Source organism: Hypanus sabinus, chromosome 10 (assembly GCF_030144855.1).
Source record: "Hypanus sabinus isolate sHypSab1 chromosome 10, sHypSab1.hap1, whole genome shotgun sequence".
Classification (NCBI taxonomy): Eukaryota; Metazoa; Chordata; class Chondrichthyes; order Myliobatiformes; family Dasyatidae; genus Hypanus; species Hypanus sabinus.
Window position 1 is genome coordinate 5254269 of NC_082715.1, and position 13170 is coordinate 5267438.

The 13170-nt window shown below is 40.0% G+C and overlaps 1 protein-coding gene across 2 annotated transcripts in view; it reads left to right on the forward strand.

The window, feature by feature from the left end:
* Positions 1–8171, forward strand: part of gpr63 (G protein-coupled receptor 63) — a 126358-nt gene extending 118187 nt beyond the window's left edge. For both annotated transcript variants that reach the window (XM_059981384.1, XM_059981383.1), the window contains exon 4: positions 1695–8171. In XM_059981384.1, the coding sequence (XP_059837367.1) occupies positions 1868–3115 (1248 nt within the window). In that variant the 5' untranslated portion in view covers positions 1695–1867 and the 3' untranslated portion in view covers positions 3116–8171. The remainder of the gene's footprint in view (positions 1–1694) is intronic.
* Positions 8172–13170: the final 4999 nt, after the last annotated feature.

Genomic DNA, 13170 nt, shown 5'->3' on the forward strand with positions numbered 1-13170 from the left:
GCTACTTCCTTCAGAACCTCAGGATTTATCCACCCTCAGACCATTACGCTTCCTGAGCACCTTCTCAGCTGTAATTTTCACTGCACAAACTTCACTTCCCTGACACTCTTGACTGTTGTACTGCAGACACCTTCCACTGTGAAGACTGATGCAAAATACGCATTCAGTTCCTCCGCCATCTCTACGTCTCTCATTACAATATCTCCAGTATCATTTTCGCTTGGTCCTATTTCTACCCTCAACTCTCTTTTACCCTTTTTATACTTAAAAAAGCTTTTAGTATCCTCTTTGATAGTTGTTGCCAACTTCCTTTGATAATTCATCTTTTCCTTCTGAATGATCTTCTTAATTTCCTTCTGCAAGTTTTTAAAAGCTTCCCAATCCTCTGTCTTCCCATCAGCTTTAGCTTCCTTGTATGTCCTCTCTTTAGCTTTTACTTTGGCTCTGACTTGTCAACCACATTAGTGTCCTCCTATTCGAAAATTTCTTATTTGGAATATATCCGTTACACTTCACTAATTTTTTGCGGAAACTCCAGCCATTGCTGCTCTGCTGTCCTTCCCGCTAGTGTCCCTTTCCAGTCAACCTTGGCCAGTTCCCCTCTCATGCCATTGGAATTTCCTTTATTCCACTGAAATACCGACACATAGGAATTTAGATTCTCCTTCTCAAATTTCAATGTGAACTCAGTCATATTGTGATCATTGTTCCCTAAGGGTTCCTTAACCATAAGTTATCTTATCATCACCAGATCATTGTACAACACCCAATCCAGCACAGCCGATCCCCGAGTGGGCTCAACAACAAGCTGTTCTAAAAAACCATCCCTTGGATATTCTACAACAGTGCAACACATAAAACATGCTATAAATTACAGTAAGAAATATTTAATGGAGATTTTATGTACAAGTCATGAATAAGCACAAATTATCTGCATAAATTTGGGAGGCTCAGTGGTGTCATGGTTACAATAATGCCATTATCATACCAGCGACCCCAGTTCAATTCCTGCTGTTGTCTGTAAGGAGTTTTACATTCTCCCCGGGACTATGGGTTTCCCTCGAGGGCTCCGGTTTCCTCCCATAGTCCAAAGATGTACTGGTTGGTAAGTTAAGTGGTCATTGTAAATTGTCCTGTGATTAGGCTGGGGTTAAATCGGGGGATAGATGAACGGTGTGGCTCGAAGGGTCGGGAGGGCCTAGTTCGCACTGTATCTCAGAAAATAATAAATCAAACTAAATAAATTAAATAACATTGCCTTCCTATGTTATTTCAGTGATTACATTCTGATCTCTTGCTGTACCTCCACATCAGCCTTTTACAAACAGGACACAAAGGCACCTGCATTAGTGGTTGCCTTTCCTGTAATATTTTGCAACTTTTTGTTATCTTAATTTGCAATGTCATGTTTGCTGCCATGGCAGTTCTGACTAAACCTGCAATATCATTAGGTTATGTGTTTTAAACCGCTGTGAAATCTGTTGCATTTGAACTTGCCTGGAAGTGTAAGTTTGCCAAGATTATTGTGCTCAAAGATCAATTTTATTCACCATGTACAGTACATTTACATGTGTTAGGAATTTGTGGTGTGTTGGCAAACAGCAATATTCAATAATTACAAAGAATTGTACAAAAAGCAATGAAGCAGGAAATGCAAATGTTTCTCAAAAGTAATCAGTGCATTTTTTTTGCAGATTGTGGAAGTGTGGAATGCAGTAACAGTCCAGTCAACAGCTGAGGGTCACTATTTGGCTTCTGGAGGAATGGGCTATTTTAGCCCTCGTGTAACAGCCGTTATTCGTACTTGACCTGATGATCCAGCTACACCTTCTTCCTGTTCTGTCGGTGGTTTATCAATGGGAAAATCATGGTCTATTCTCCATTCCTGACTGCGCATGCAGGAAGCTCAAATGGCACAATTGTCACTTATGAACATGCCTCTTTCAACTCTACAGCACGTCCAGTAATTCACAGTGAGATGGAAGTTCCTGTTGCTGAAGGATCAGTGACTTACAAAGCTTCAGAAGGGAACTCTGTGGGAAATAGCACATCAATCCCCTCTCAGTCAGCCTACGGGGGGATGGGCCTCCCTCTGCAGGTCCTCCTCTCTGTGATTATGCTGGTGATTGCTTTAATTTCTTTCTTGGGGAATTTTATCGTCTGTCTCATGGTCTACCAGAAGGCAGCTATGCGATCAGCCATCAATATCCTCCTGGCAAATCTAGCTTTTGCAGACATGATGCTCGCAATAATGAATATGCCTTTTGCCCTGATCACGGTCAACACGACTTACTGGATCTTTGGAGATATCTTCTGCAGGGTGTCTGCCATGTTTTTCTGGCTGTTTGTGATAGAGGGTGTAGTTATTTTGCTTATAATTAGTATTGATCGATTCCTCATTATTGTTCAGCGTCAAGACAAACTGAACCCTTACCGTGCTAAGCTTCTCATCGCTGTCTCTTGGGGATTGGCATTTTGTATGGCTTTTCCTCTTGCGGTCGGTAGTCCAGACTTGCCCGTACCATCTCGAGCTCCGCAGTGTGTTTTCGGCTACTCTACGGACCCTGGTTATCGGGTGTACGTCCTATTAATAATCATAGTGTTTTTTTTCATCCCCTTCATGCTGATGTTGTACTCTTTTATGGGCATCCTGAACACTGTTCGGCATAATGCAATCCGGATCCATAGCAACTCAGACAGCATTTGTTTGGGACAAGCAAGTAAGCTAGGGCTGATGAGCTTGCAGAAACCGTGCCAGTTGACCATCGACATGAGCTTCAAAACTCGTGCCTTCACCACCATTTTGATCCTCTTCATCATCTTCACTTTGTGCTCAGCACCATTCACCACATACAGCCTTGTTTCTACTTTCAACAAAAGTTTTTACCATAAAGTTAACTTCTTTGAAATAAGCACCTGGTTCCTTTGGTTGAGCTACCTCAAATCTGCACTTAACCCTTTAATTTACTATTGGCGAATCAAGAAGTTTCGGGATGCTTGCGTGGAGTTGCTGCCGAAAACCTTTAAGTTTTTGCCTCAGCTGCCGGGACGTACCAGGAGGCGGGTTCGTCCAAGTGCCGTTTACGTTTGTGGTGAACATCGATCTGTCGTTTGATATGCATGACGTTTTCAAAGTTTAAATAGAGATACTATATAGGCACTGCCAGCACAATATTGAACAATTGTTTTGTGTGGGATATTTTCTTTTCTCCAAAATTTCCTTCCTGCCTAAATGAGATCTCTCCAAAATGTCCTAAATGGGATTCCTCCAAAATGTCTCAAATGGTATTCCTCCAAGATCTCCTAAATGATATTTCCCCAAAATGTCTCTAAAGGGATCTCTCCAAAATGTCTCAAATGGTATCCCTCCAAGATCTCCTAAATGATATTTCCCCCAAAATGTCTCTAAAGGGATCTCAGAATCTGAATCAGGTTTATTATCACTGGCATGTGGCATTAACTTTGCAGCAACAGTTCAATGCAATACATAATCAAGCAGAGAAGAAAAAAATCAATTACAGTATGCATATATCGAATAGATTAAAAATATGTGCAAAACGAAAATACTGTATATTAAGAAAAAGTGAGGGAGTGTCCAAAGATTCAATGACCATTTAGAAATCAGATAGCAGAGGGGAAGAAGTTGTTCCTGACTCGCTGAGTGAATCTCTCCAAAGTCTCAAATGGGATCTCTCCAGGATCTCCTAATTGACATTCTCCAAAATATTCCTGATAAAATTTCTCCAAACTTTCCTATCCACCTAAATCACCCTGCTATTCTTGTTTGATTGTTCTCCTCGTAGATTATTTAAATGGTGAGTCAGTGTTTCTACAACGTAAATTTGAAAATTATTGCCTGTGCAATTTGTATACTTTTGGATTCTCCGCTGACATTGGGCAGGCTGTGCTTCAAAGCTTGTGAATTGTTGTTTGCTGCTCTGATGGTGCTGAAGTGGTGAAAATGTGCAATTCTGTGTTTAGTGTTCTGACCACTAAAAGAAATTAACGGTAGGAACTAAGCACAATTGACCTCTCAGGCAAATCCATGAGACATAGCAACTGTAAGCCAATTGCGTGTTATTTTTGTTGGTTGTTGGATGGGGCTTGGGGAAATCTTGGGAGGCTTTTAAATTTTATTTAGTTTACTACTGTATAACGCAGAATTGATGTTTGAATGTGGTGGTTGATAGAAAATTACTTTCATGCTTGTTTCCATTGTAACTTAATGCAGAGTTTTATTTTATTTATACAGGTTGTCTTGAGTAATTCCATTGATACTGTGTATGATGATGCATGCAGGACACAGAGTGGTACACTCAGGGAATAATGTATTTATTACTATGAATTAGTTGGTGCTTGATTCTGAAGTTCATTAACTTTGCTTAAGTATATTGTGGCTCTGTAAACTTCTGTAGGGACCAATGATAATTCTCATGATACAGTCACTTGAAAGCTGCAAAAGAAGATTATGATTCAAAATGTGTTTATATATTTAGATATCAAGTGTAAAGATCATCATCGTTAACCAATAGAGTACAAGATAGATTTTAATTTAGCCGCTGATTTACCAGATTATGTTTAAAGCACCATATTTTAGAATACTTATCTGCTGTTTCAGAATCTCAACTTACTGTGGTCAGGAGGAAATGCTTTAGATTCAAGGCAAAGGCAGAATTTGTATATCTGAAGTGCTGAATGCAATCAAATTGTTCTGATATGTTTTATTATTACTTATTGTATTTCTGTGAAGTCCTGGTTGTTTCTTTTAACATTTATGCAATTTTGTGCCTGTATATATAAGCATAACATTTTATTCTCAGTTTTATGATATATTTGGGTTATATGATCAGATCCTTTTTCTAAAAAACAGATACCTTGAGTACTCATTTGAGTTTGAAGTAGTCTGTCTTTTGGGCACTGGATTTCCATAAGAGAGTTAGATTTATTTATCATATGAACATTGAAACATGCAGTAAAATGTGTCTTTTACATTAACTACCAACACTGAGGTTGTGCTGGGGCAGCCTGCCAGTGTCGCCACACTTTTTGGTGCCAACATAACATGCCCACAATGCTTGTCAGAACAACCTGGCAAACAACAAAGAAAGCCATGCTCCTCCCTCCCTATGCACGTACACATTCCTCTGACCCCAAGAGACAGCTGGTGGATGTTATGCTGGGATGGTAAAAAAACACGAAACAAAGGATATCAACAATATGGGCAGCCATTCACTATGAGTACAGAGACAAGGTTCACAACATTCCGTTGATAATAATATCTGATGTGTTGAGAAGTTACAATTTTTATTAAGAGATACAGCTCTGTCACAGGCTATTCTGGCCCAACGAGCCCACACCACTTAATTAACACCCATGTGACCAATTAACCTACTAACCTGTACACCTTTGGAATGTGGGAGGAAATGCAAGAAGTTTCCCTTCATGTTCCTTTTAAACTTTTCACCTTTCACCCTTAACTCATGACCTCTATTGTAGTCCCACCCAACCTCAGTGGGAAATGAGGTTGCATTTACTCAGTCTATTCCCCTCATAACTTTGTATACATCTATCAAATCTGCAGTCTGCTACGTTCTAGAGAATACAGTCCTAACCTGTTCAGTCTTTCCAGTCCCATCAACATCCTTGTAACTTTTCTCTGGACTCTTTCAACCTTATATACATCTTCCCCTTAGGTGTGTGTCCAAATCTACACACAATACTCCAGATTAGGCTTCACCAATGTTTTATACAAGATTAGGGTTAGTAAGTCTGGGAACCCAACAGCGGCACTGAAAGTATAACAAGTTCTTGCAGGCAGCCCCAGCCCAATTTTCGCTGATTTGATTTGACACAAATGAAACCATTTCACAGTATGTTTTGGTGTATGTGTGACAAATAAAGGTAATTTTACAGTTTTTATTTTTATCATTTCCCTACTGCTTCAGTCACTGATATTCCGGCAAAAGTCCTCTCCTGCTGCAGCAACATCTGAGATGTGATCATACCGAGATTCCCTGAAAACAATTCAGATTCTGCGGGCGCTGGAAATCAAGAGTAACGCACACACAATGCTGGAGGAACTCTGCAGATCAGTCAGCATCCATGGTGGGGATTAAACAGTTGCTGTTCCAGGCTGAATCCTGATGAAGGGTCTTGGCCCCAAACGCTGACCATGTACTCCTCTCAACAGATGCTGTCTGACCTACTCAGGTTCTCATAGTGCTAATGGCATCCTCTGAACAGACCCTACATAACCCAGGGAGAGGGCAATCAGGTTCTCATCGGGCTGCTTTAAAAAGATTAACGATTTAGTTCATTGATTGCAAAGTGCCTTGGGATGTTTGAGGAATGTAATTACACACATATCAAATTAGTGTCTCTTATCCATTTACTTAAGGAACTGTGACACACTATTATTTGTCTATCATGATCCGCTTGATTATATAACTCCCTGAGGAAAGAGTTTTGGTGAACTGAGCCAAACAATTGAACAGAATCACCTTAAACCATTTACTGGGAAGCTCCCTAGGGTGCAAACTTCCAATATTCCTATTTAAATAGGAGACTCTGGATATACAGTATCCCAGAGTCTTATCGGCTGACGAGTGGTGCTAACATACGTTGTCCATTCCTGGTCTAGCCAGGGCTAGATTATTATCCAGAATCAAGGTTATTACCATTGATGTACAGTGTATCATGAAATGTGTTGTTTTGTAGTAGCAGTACAGTGTAAAACATTCAAAAAACTGCTATAAGGTACAATAAAAAGGTAGATGAATAAATGCACTGAAAGAGAGAGAGGTAATATATGTATCTTTGTTCTCCTGCTACGTTCCAGATGGCACAGACAGAAATTCTGTTGGCACACACGGAAACTTTGTTGGCATGTGACATGCAGTGCTGTCCCTCAATTTTTAAACCCCACCCGTAATAAAAAGATTGATTATCGTTACAGCCAAATGAAGCAGTGAATGTTTTTAACAATGCAAGAGTAGTGAGATGTTTTCATTGGAAAGGTCTCATGCTGGCTCAGTGCCAGCAAAATGGTTGCAAGAATACGATTTGAAATCCTCTCAGGCCTGCTGTACACGTTGACTTTAGGAAAATAAACAGTGGGGACAGTTGGAATTGCCTTTGCTCTGCTTATGTTTGCTTCCTCTGTCTTGTTTCAAAAATGTCCGTCACCCCTGGCCTAGCACGTTGTTCGTTCATTCGTTGTTGTATGATGTGGGCGATCATGGTCTTTCCATGAGAATGATTGTTCTTGGCAGATTTTTCTACAGGAGTGGTTTGCCATTGGCAGTGTCTTTCCAAGGCAGGCGACCCCAGCCATTGTCGATACTCTTCAGAGATTGTCTGCCTGGTGTCAATGGTCACATAACCAGGACTTGTGATATGCACTGGCTGCTCATATGACCATCCACCACCCGCTCCCCTGGCTTCACTTGACCCTGATTGGGGAGGGTGGGCTAAACAAGTGCTACACCTTACCCAAGGATGACCTACAGGCAAGCGGAGGGACGGAGTGTCCTAGACCTCCTTTGGTAGAGACCACCCATCTAGCACATCAGAAGCTGAAATAAAGAGGGCAGGAATTATAGATAATTGTTTCATGTACTGAGAGACAGTGTAAACCACCTGTTCATGGGCCATGCATCAGATCATGCTGTACTGTATGTAAGTAGACCGAGGGAGTAAAACAAGATGTACAGACGGATAATAAATCACTCAAGATTATTTATTGTCATTTCCAGTACACAAGTGTAAAAGAGAAGAAAATAACTTTTACTCCAGATCTGATGCAGCACAAAAAATATAATAAAGAACACAATAAATAGAAGTACATAATATAGCTTATATGCATTCTGTAGATGGATTGTAAGTCCATAAAGTGATGGTAGGCACAGGAGTGTCTGTACATAAGGTGACTGACAGGAACTGGAAAAGAAGTGGAGTTTGAATGGGTTAGTGGGTCTGTGCTGGATTAGCAGAGCAGAATCAATGGGCCAAATGGCCTCTACTTCTGCTGCAATGCCTTATGGTCTTACAGAAAGTACAGACAGGGAATTAAAGTCATCCACGTTGTTTTGCCCACAATAACATAGAAACTGAACTCTTGGATGATGTCCTGGTTGACCCCTGGGGTGGTTCATGGCCACAGGATACCACCCCCTCCCCCCCCCCCACTCAATATCTTCTGAACGACCAGAGTTTGGGTAGATATCATCAGATATCTCATTGAAAATATCCGGAAGACAAGTTGGGACGAAGGCTATTTGGGTAATGGGTAAAGTAGTTGGTAAAACTGACAAAAAAAAAGACTACAATGAATTGAAAGTCTTGACCAATTTCCTGCCATATATCTGACAGATTCACAGAACATTATATGGACACCATGGTAGCATAGTATTTAGCGCGACGTATTAAAACTCGTGTCAGAGTTAGGAGTGCAATTCTGTAAGAAGGTTTGTACATCCTTCCTGTGTACGCTTAGGTTTCCTCCCACAAAGACCTACCAATCAGTAGGTTAATTGGCCATTGTAAATTATCCAGTGAATAGGCTGAGGTTACATAGGTGAGTTGCTAGGCAGTGAGGTTTATTGGGCCAGAAGAGCCTATTCTGCACTGTATCTCTAAATAAAATAAATGTTTACATCTCAAGTCTATTGATTCTTATTGAGCTTGTGCTGGTCAAAAAAGATCTGCTCAATTTAATTACAATTTGCAATATGACATACCTGGCCCTGCAGCCAATGCCTGTTCAAGTACAGTTCTGAATATTTTTTGAATGTGAGTAAAGTTTTCTACCTTGAAAAACTAAAGTTCTGGAGGTATGAAATAGCAATGGAGTGGCTCTGTAACATAACATTTAACATAATTCTACAACAGCACCGACAGCCCGGATTCAATTCCTCTCGCTGTCTATAAGAAGTTCGATGTTCTTCCTATCACCGTGTGGGTTTCCTCCCACAGTCCAAAGATGTACAGGTCAGTAGATTATTTGGTCACATGGGTGTAATTGGGCTGAAAGGGCCAGTTATTGTGCTGTATCAATAAAATAAAACAAATCAGCAAAGTGCCCTAGAACTCAAGGTTCAAAGTAAAATTGATAGAAGTACATATATACAACCCTGAGATTCATGCTCATGTGGGCATCCGCAGTAAATCCATAACCGAAGTAATGAAAAACTTCTCGAAAAGAAAAGATCACCGAATGGTTTCCCTGTAGACTTGGCAAAGACTGAATTCTTTAAGGTGAATATATAAACAAAATCTAATCTGTTATAAACTGAGTTGTGTTTTGCCGAGATAAGACATGGAACTGTTTGGCTCAGAATGTGTTTTGTGCACATAGATGCTCAAAGTGCCTCTGATCAGTCAAATTCATGATGACAGATGACTGCGGAGGCCAAGTCAATGGGTATATGTAATGCAGAGGTTATAGGTTCTTGATTAGTCAGGGTGTCAAAGGTTAAGAGAAGGAAGGAGAATGGGATTGAGAGGGATAATAAATCAGCCATGATCAAATGACAGAGCAGACTTGATGGGCCAAATGGCCTGATTATGCTCTATGGTCTTATGACTAACACCGCAAGGGAAATGGTACATTTGGTAGCTGGGTCAACAACGCAACCAGTGAAGTCTTCTCTAACTGATGACATTCAGGGCTGGAAAAGAAGATTAACAACAGATCAGGTATAGTAAGATAAAAGAGCAATTCAAGAGGAAAGAAACGAGATGCAGGTGAAGAGCATTTTAAAGTCATATTTGAAAAACGTCCAACAATTTGAAAACTTAGAATATAATTCAGAACCTTTATTAAAAAAAGTCAATAGCTTTTGCAGTTGTTTTTCAGGCTGTTTTGAAGTACATTGTAACAATGAAGTATATTTGAGGTTTTGAATAATTATCAGTAGCAATTCTAGACAGGCTGATTGGAATCTAAACCACTGCAGTTAAGTAACCAGCTTCATGCTAATAATTGATAGCCTTGAAGAGTTGCGGTCGATTTAAGTCTTATCTCTTGTGCAAGTACAAACATTCAGTGCATGGTGTCAGAGTGACGGGAGCAGGATTTCTGATTTCTGTCGCTATTTCTGGTAAGGTCAGTGCTTTGAATGGCTGCTTATGGATTACATTAAATTTCATCTTCCTGCTACACCACAGTTCACCTATTGCTCAAATCAGTCCAAAGATGATGCACCCCACTCCATCCAGTTGCACTTGCAAGATGGTGCTTTATCTACCAGATGGTAGGAGGGAGAAGAGTTTGTGTGAGGGGTGTGTGGGGTCCTTCACGATACTGTTAGCTTTGCGGGTGCAGCGAGTGGTGTAAATGTCTGTAATAGCGAGAAGAGAAACCCCGATGATCTTCTCAGCTGACCTCACTATGGTGAATCTCATCACATATGAAATGCCAATAGTGTTATACTGTTAGCTTTTTAGCTTGTGTCGTACAAACTAAAAAATCCTTTTATTTGTTGTCATACTGCTCTATTTGTTATATGTGTGTATGTGTTATGCACTTTGTTCCTGAGGAACATTGTTTCATATATCTATATATATATATATATATATATATATATATATAAACATATACCCATATAACAATCACAGCACGGAAACAGGCCATCTCGGCCCTTCTAGTCTGTGCCGAACGCCTAGTCCCACTGGCCCACACTCAGCCCATAACCCTCCATTCCTTTCCTGTCCATATACCTGTCCAATTTTTTTCAATGACAATACCGAACCTGCCTCTACTACTTCTACTGGAAGCTCGTTCCACATAGCTCGTTTCATTGGGTGTATTGGAGCTTCTGTTGGCGTTTCTGGATTTTTATGAGATGGGGTTGCTAGCCCCATGCCCAACCCGCCACCTGGCATTGCTGGGCATGTGACTGTCCATGGTAGAGTTATTTGGACGTGGAAATTCAACTGGAATTCTGTCCCCGTGGTCGAATGCATGTATAAGGATGAGTGACTGCCTCACTGTTAGCTTGACAGCAAAATCTAACCCATGTCCCAACAACTCTGTTTCTAACTTATCATTAGCCAGATCAAATCAATTTCTGTCCCTGATTCCAGCCACAGCTGTATCCTGTGACCAGGAAGTCAGAAATCAATCAGACAATCCTCCATGATATGAATGTTTCATTTTCAGTACACAATGGTATGTTTATTTTATTTAGAGATAACACACAGAACAGGTGCTTCCTTCCCTTTGAGCCACAGTGCCCAGCTAACCCTGATTTAACCCTGTCCTAATCATAGGGCAATTTACAATGATCAATTAATATTAACCCTGGGGTTCCCACCGATTCATCTTTGGACTGTGGGAGGAAACCAGTAATGAAGTTGTTGTCACATATTGGTGCGTGGAATGGGCTGCCGGCAACGGTTGTGGAAGCAGATACAATAAGGTCTTTTCAGAGACTCCTGGATACGTACATGGAGCTTAGAAAAATAGAGGGCTATGGGTAACCCTAGGTAATTTCTAAAGTAAGTACATGTTCAGTACAGCATTGTGGGCCGAAGGGCCTGTATTGCGGTGTAGGCTTTCTATGTTTCTATGTTCCTTTGGGAAGGCAATGGATGTTAAGTTTCACTCCAGAATTTTGAAGTCTGCATTTGATATAACTTTTAATTTAAATTCAATTATTGGGAAAAGCATTATGCCTTGATGCTTTAAGGGACTAGAATAGATAGTTTACCAATTGGTCCTAGGCATCTAACTGATTATGTTCATTTAGAATCAATCAAAAAAAAAATGTGGCAGCATACAATGGATAAATTTCTCTGCTGTTAACTGTTAGGAACTAATACACAGTTTTATAGAATTGATAGTATTCCAAGCTGTCCCTAAACACATAATTTGTTACTCTTTTTGTCTCTTTCATACCTTTTTAACTATTTCCATTGGCTAATTGGGGTGGTCACTTAATTGGGCCAAAATGCACTAGCCCAATGTGTCCCAATTAACTGGAATTCACTGCATATGATATGATAATGAAATAATAATTAGTATGTTGGCATATCTTGGTCACAATATCCAAGTTACTGAGAATGCAGAGACTACTTATGCATGCATTTTAAAGCTTTCTTGGAAAGAACAACTATTTAATGTTTTTAATGGAGATACGCGAGGGAAAGGAATTACAGTCTCAAATGTTCAGTATCTAATATTTTGCAACTTATTTTCTTCCCATTCATCAGCGTTAAACCCAAGAATACATAAACGTAGGAAATTCTGCAGATGCTGAAAATCCAGAGCAACAGGCACAAAGCGCTGGAGAAACTCAACAGGCCAGGCAGCATCTGCAGATTTTAACTTGTTTGTGAATAAGCAGTTGATATTTAGGACCGAGTTCTGATCAGTCCTGATGAAGGGTCTTGGCCTGAAACATCAAACATCAACTCTTTATTCTTCTTCCATAGATGCTGTCTGACCTGCTGAGTTTCTCCAGCAGTTTGTGTGTGTTACTCAAGAATACATAATTTGGTCACAGTTCAATTGACAGAAAAATACCAAACTCCATTTTGTTGACTGACAGCTTAAGTGCAAAAAAAAACATTATTTTTCTACAGAATTGCTTTGAAGAAACATCATATTTTGGTGTGTTGGCACTTTAGGTTAATGAGTTCGGGGTGAGCTTACTTTGTGAACGAATATAGAACTGGCATTTTAGTCGTTGAACTGAAATATATTGTATCAGTGCTGCTTGAATCTTGTAGTTTACATGAATAATTCATTCAGATGTTACAAACAAAAGTGACCAAGTTGCATGTAATATCATTATTTTGATGAATTATTTGTTTCTGTAACTTAAAATAAAAAGTGATATTCTGCAATTACTGCTGCTTGCATTTCTTCATCATGTTATAAATATAAGGACCATAAAAACATAAGATATAGGAGCAGAATTAGGCCACTTGGCCCATCAATTTTGCTCCACCATTTCATCATGGCTGATCCATTTTCCTTCTCAGTCCCAATCTCCTGCCTTCTCCCCGTATCCCTTCATGCCCTGACTAAACACGAATCTATCAACCTCTGCCTTATATATACCCAATGACTTGCCCTCCACTGCCTCCGGTTGTAACAAATTCCACAGATACATTACTCTTTGGCTAAAAAAATTCCTCCTCATCCCTGTGCTAAAAGAATGCCAC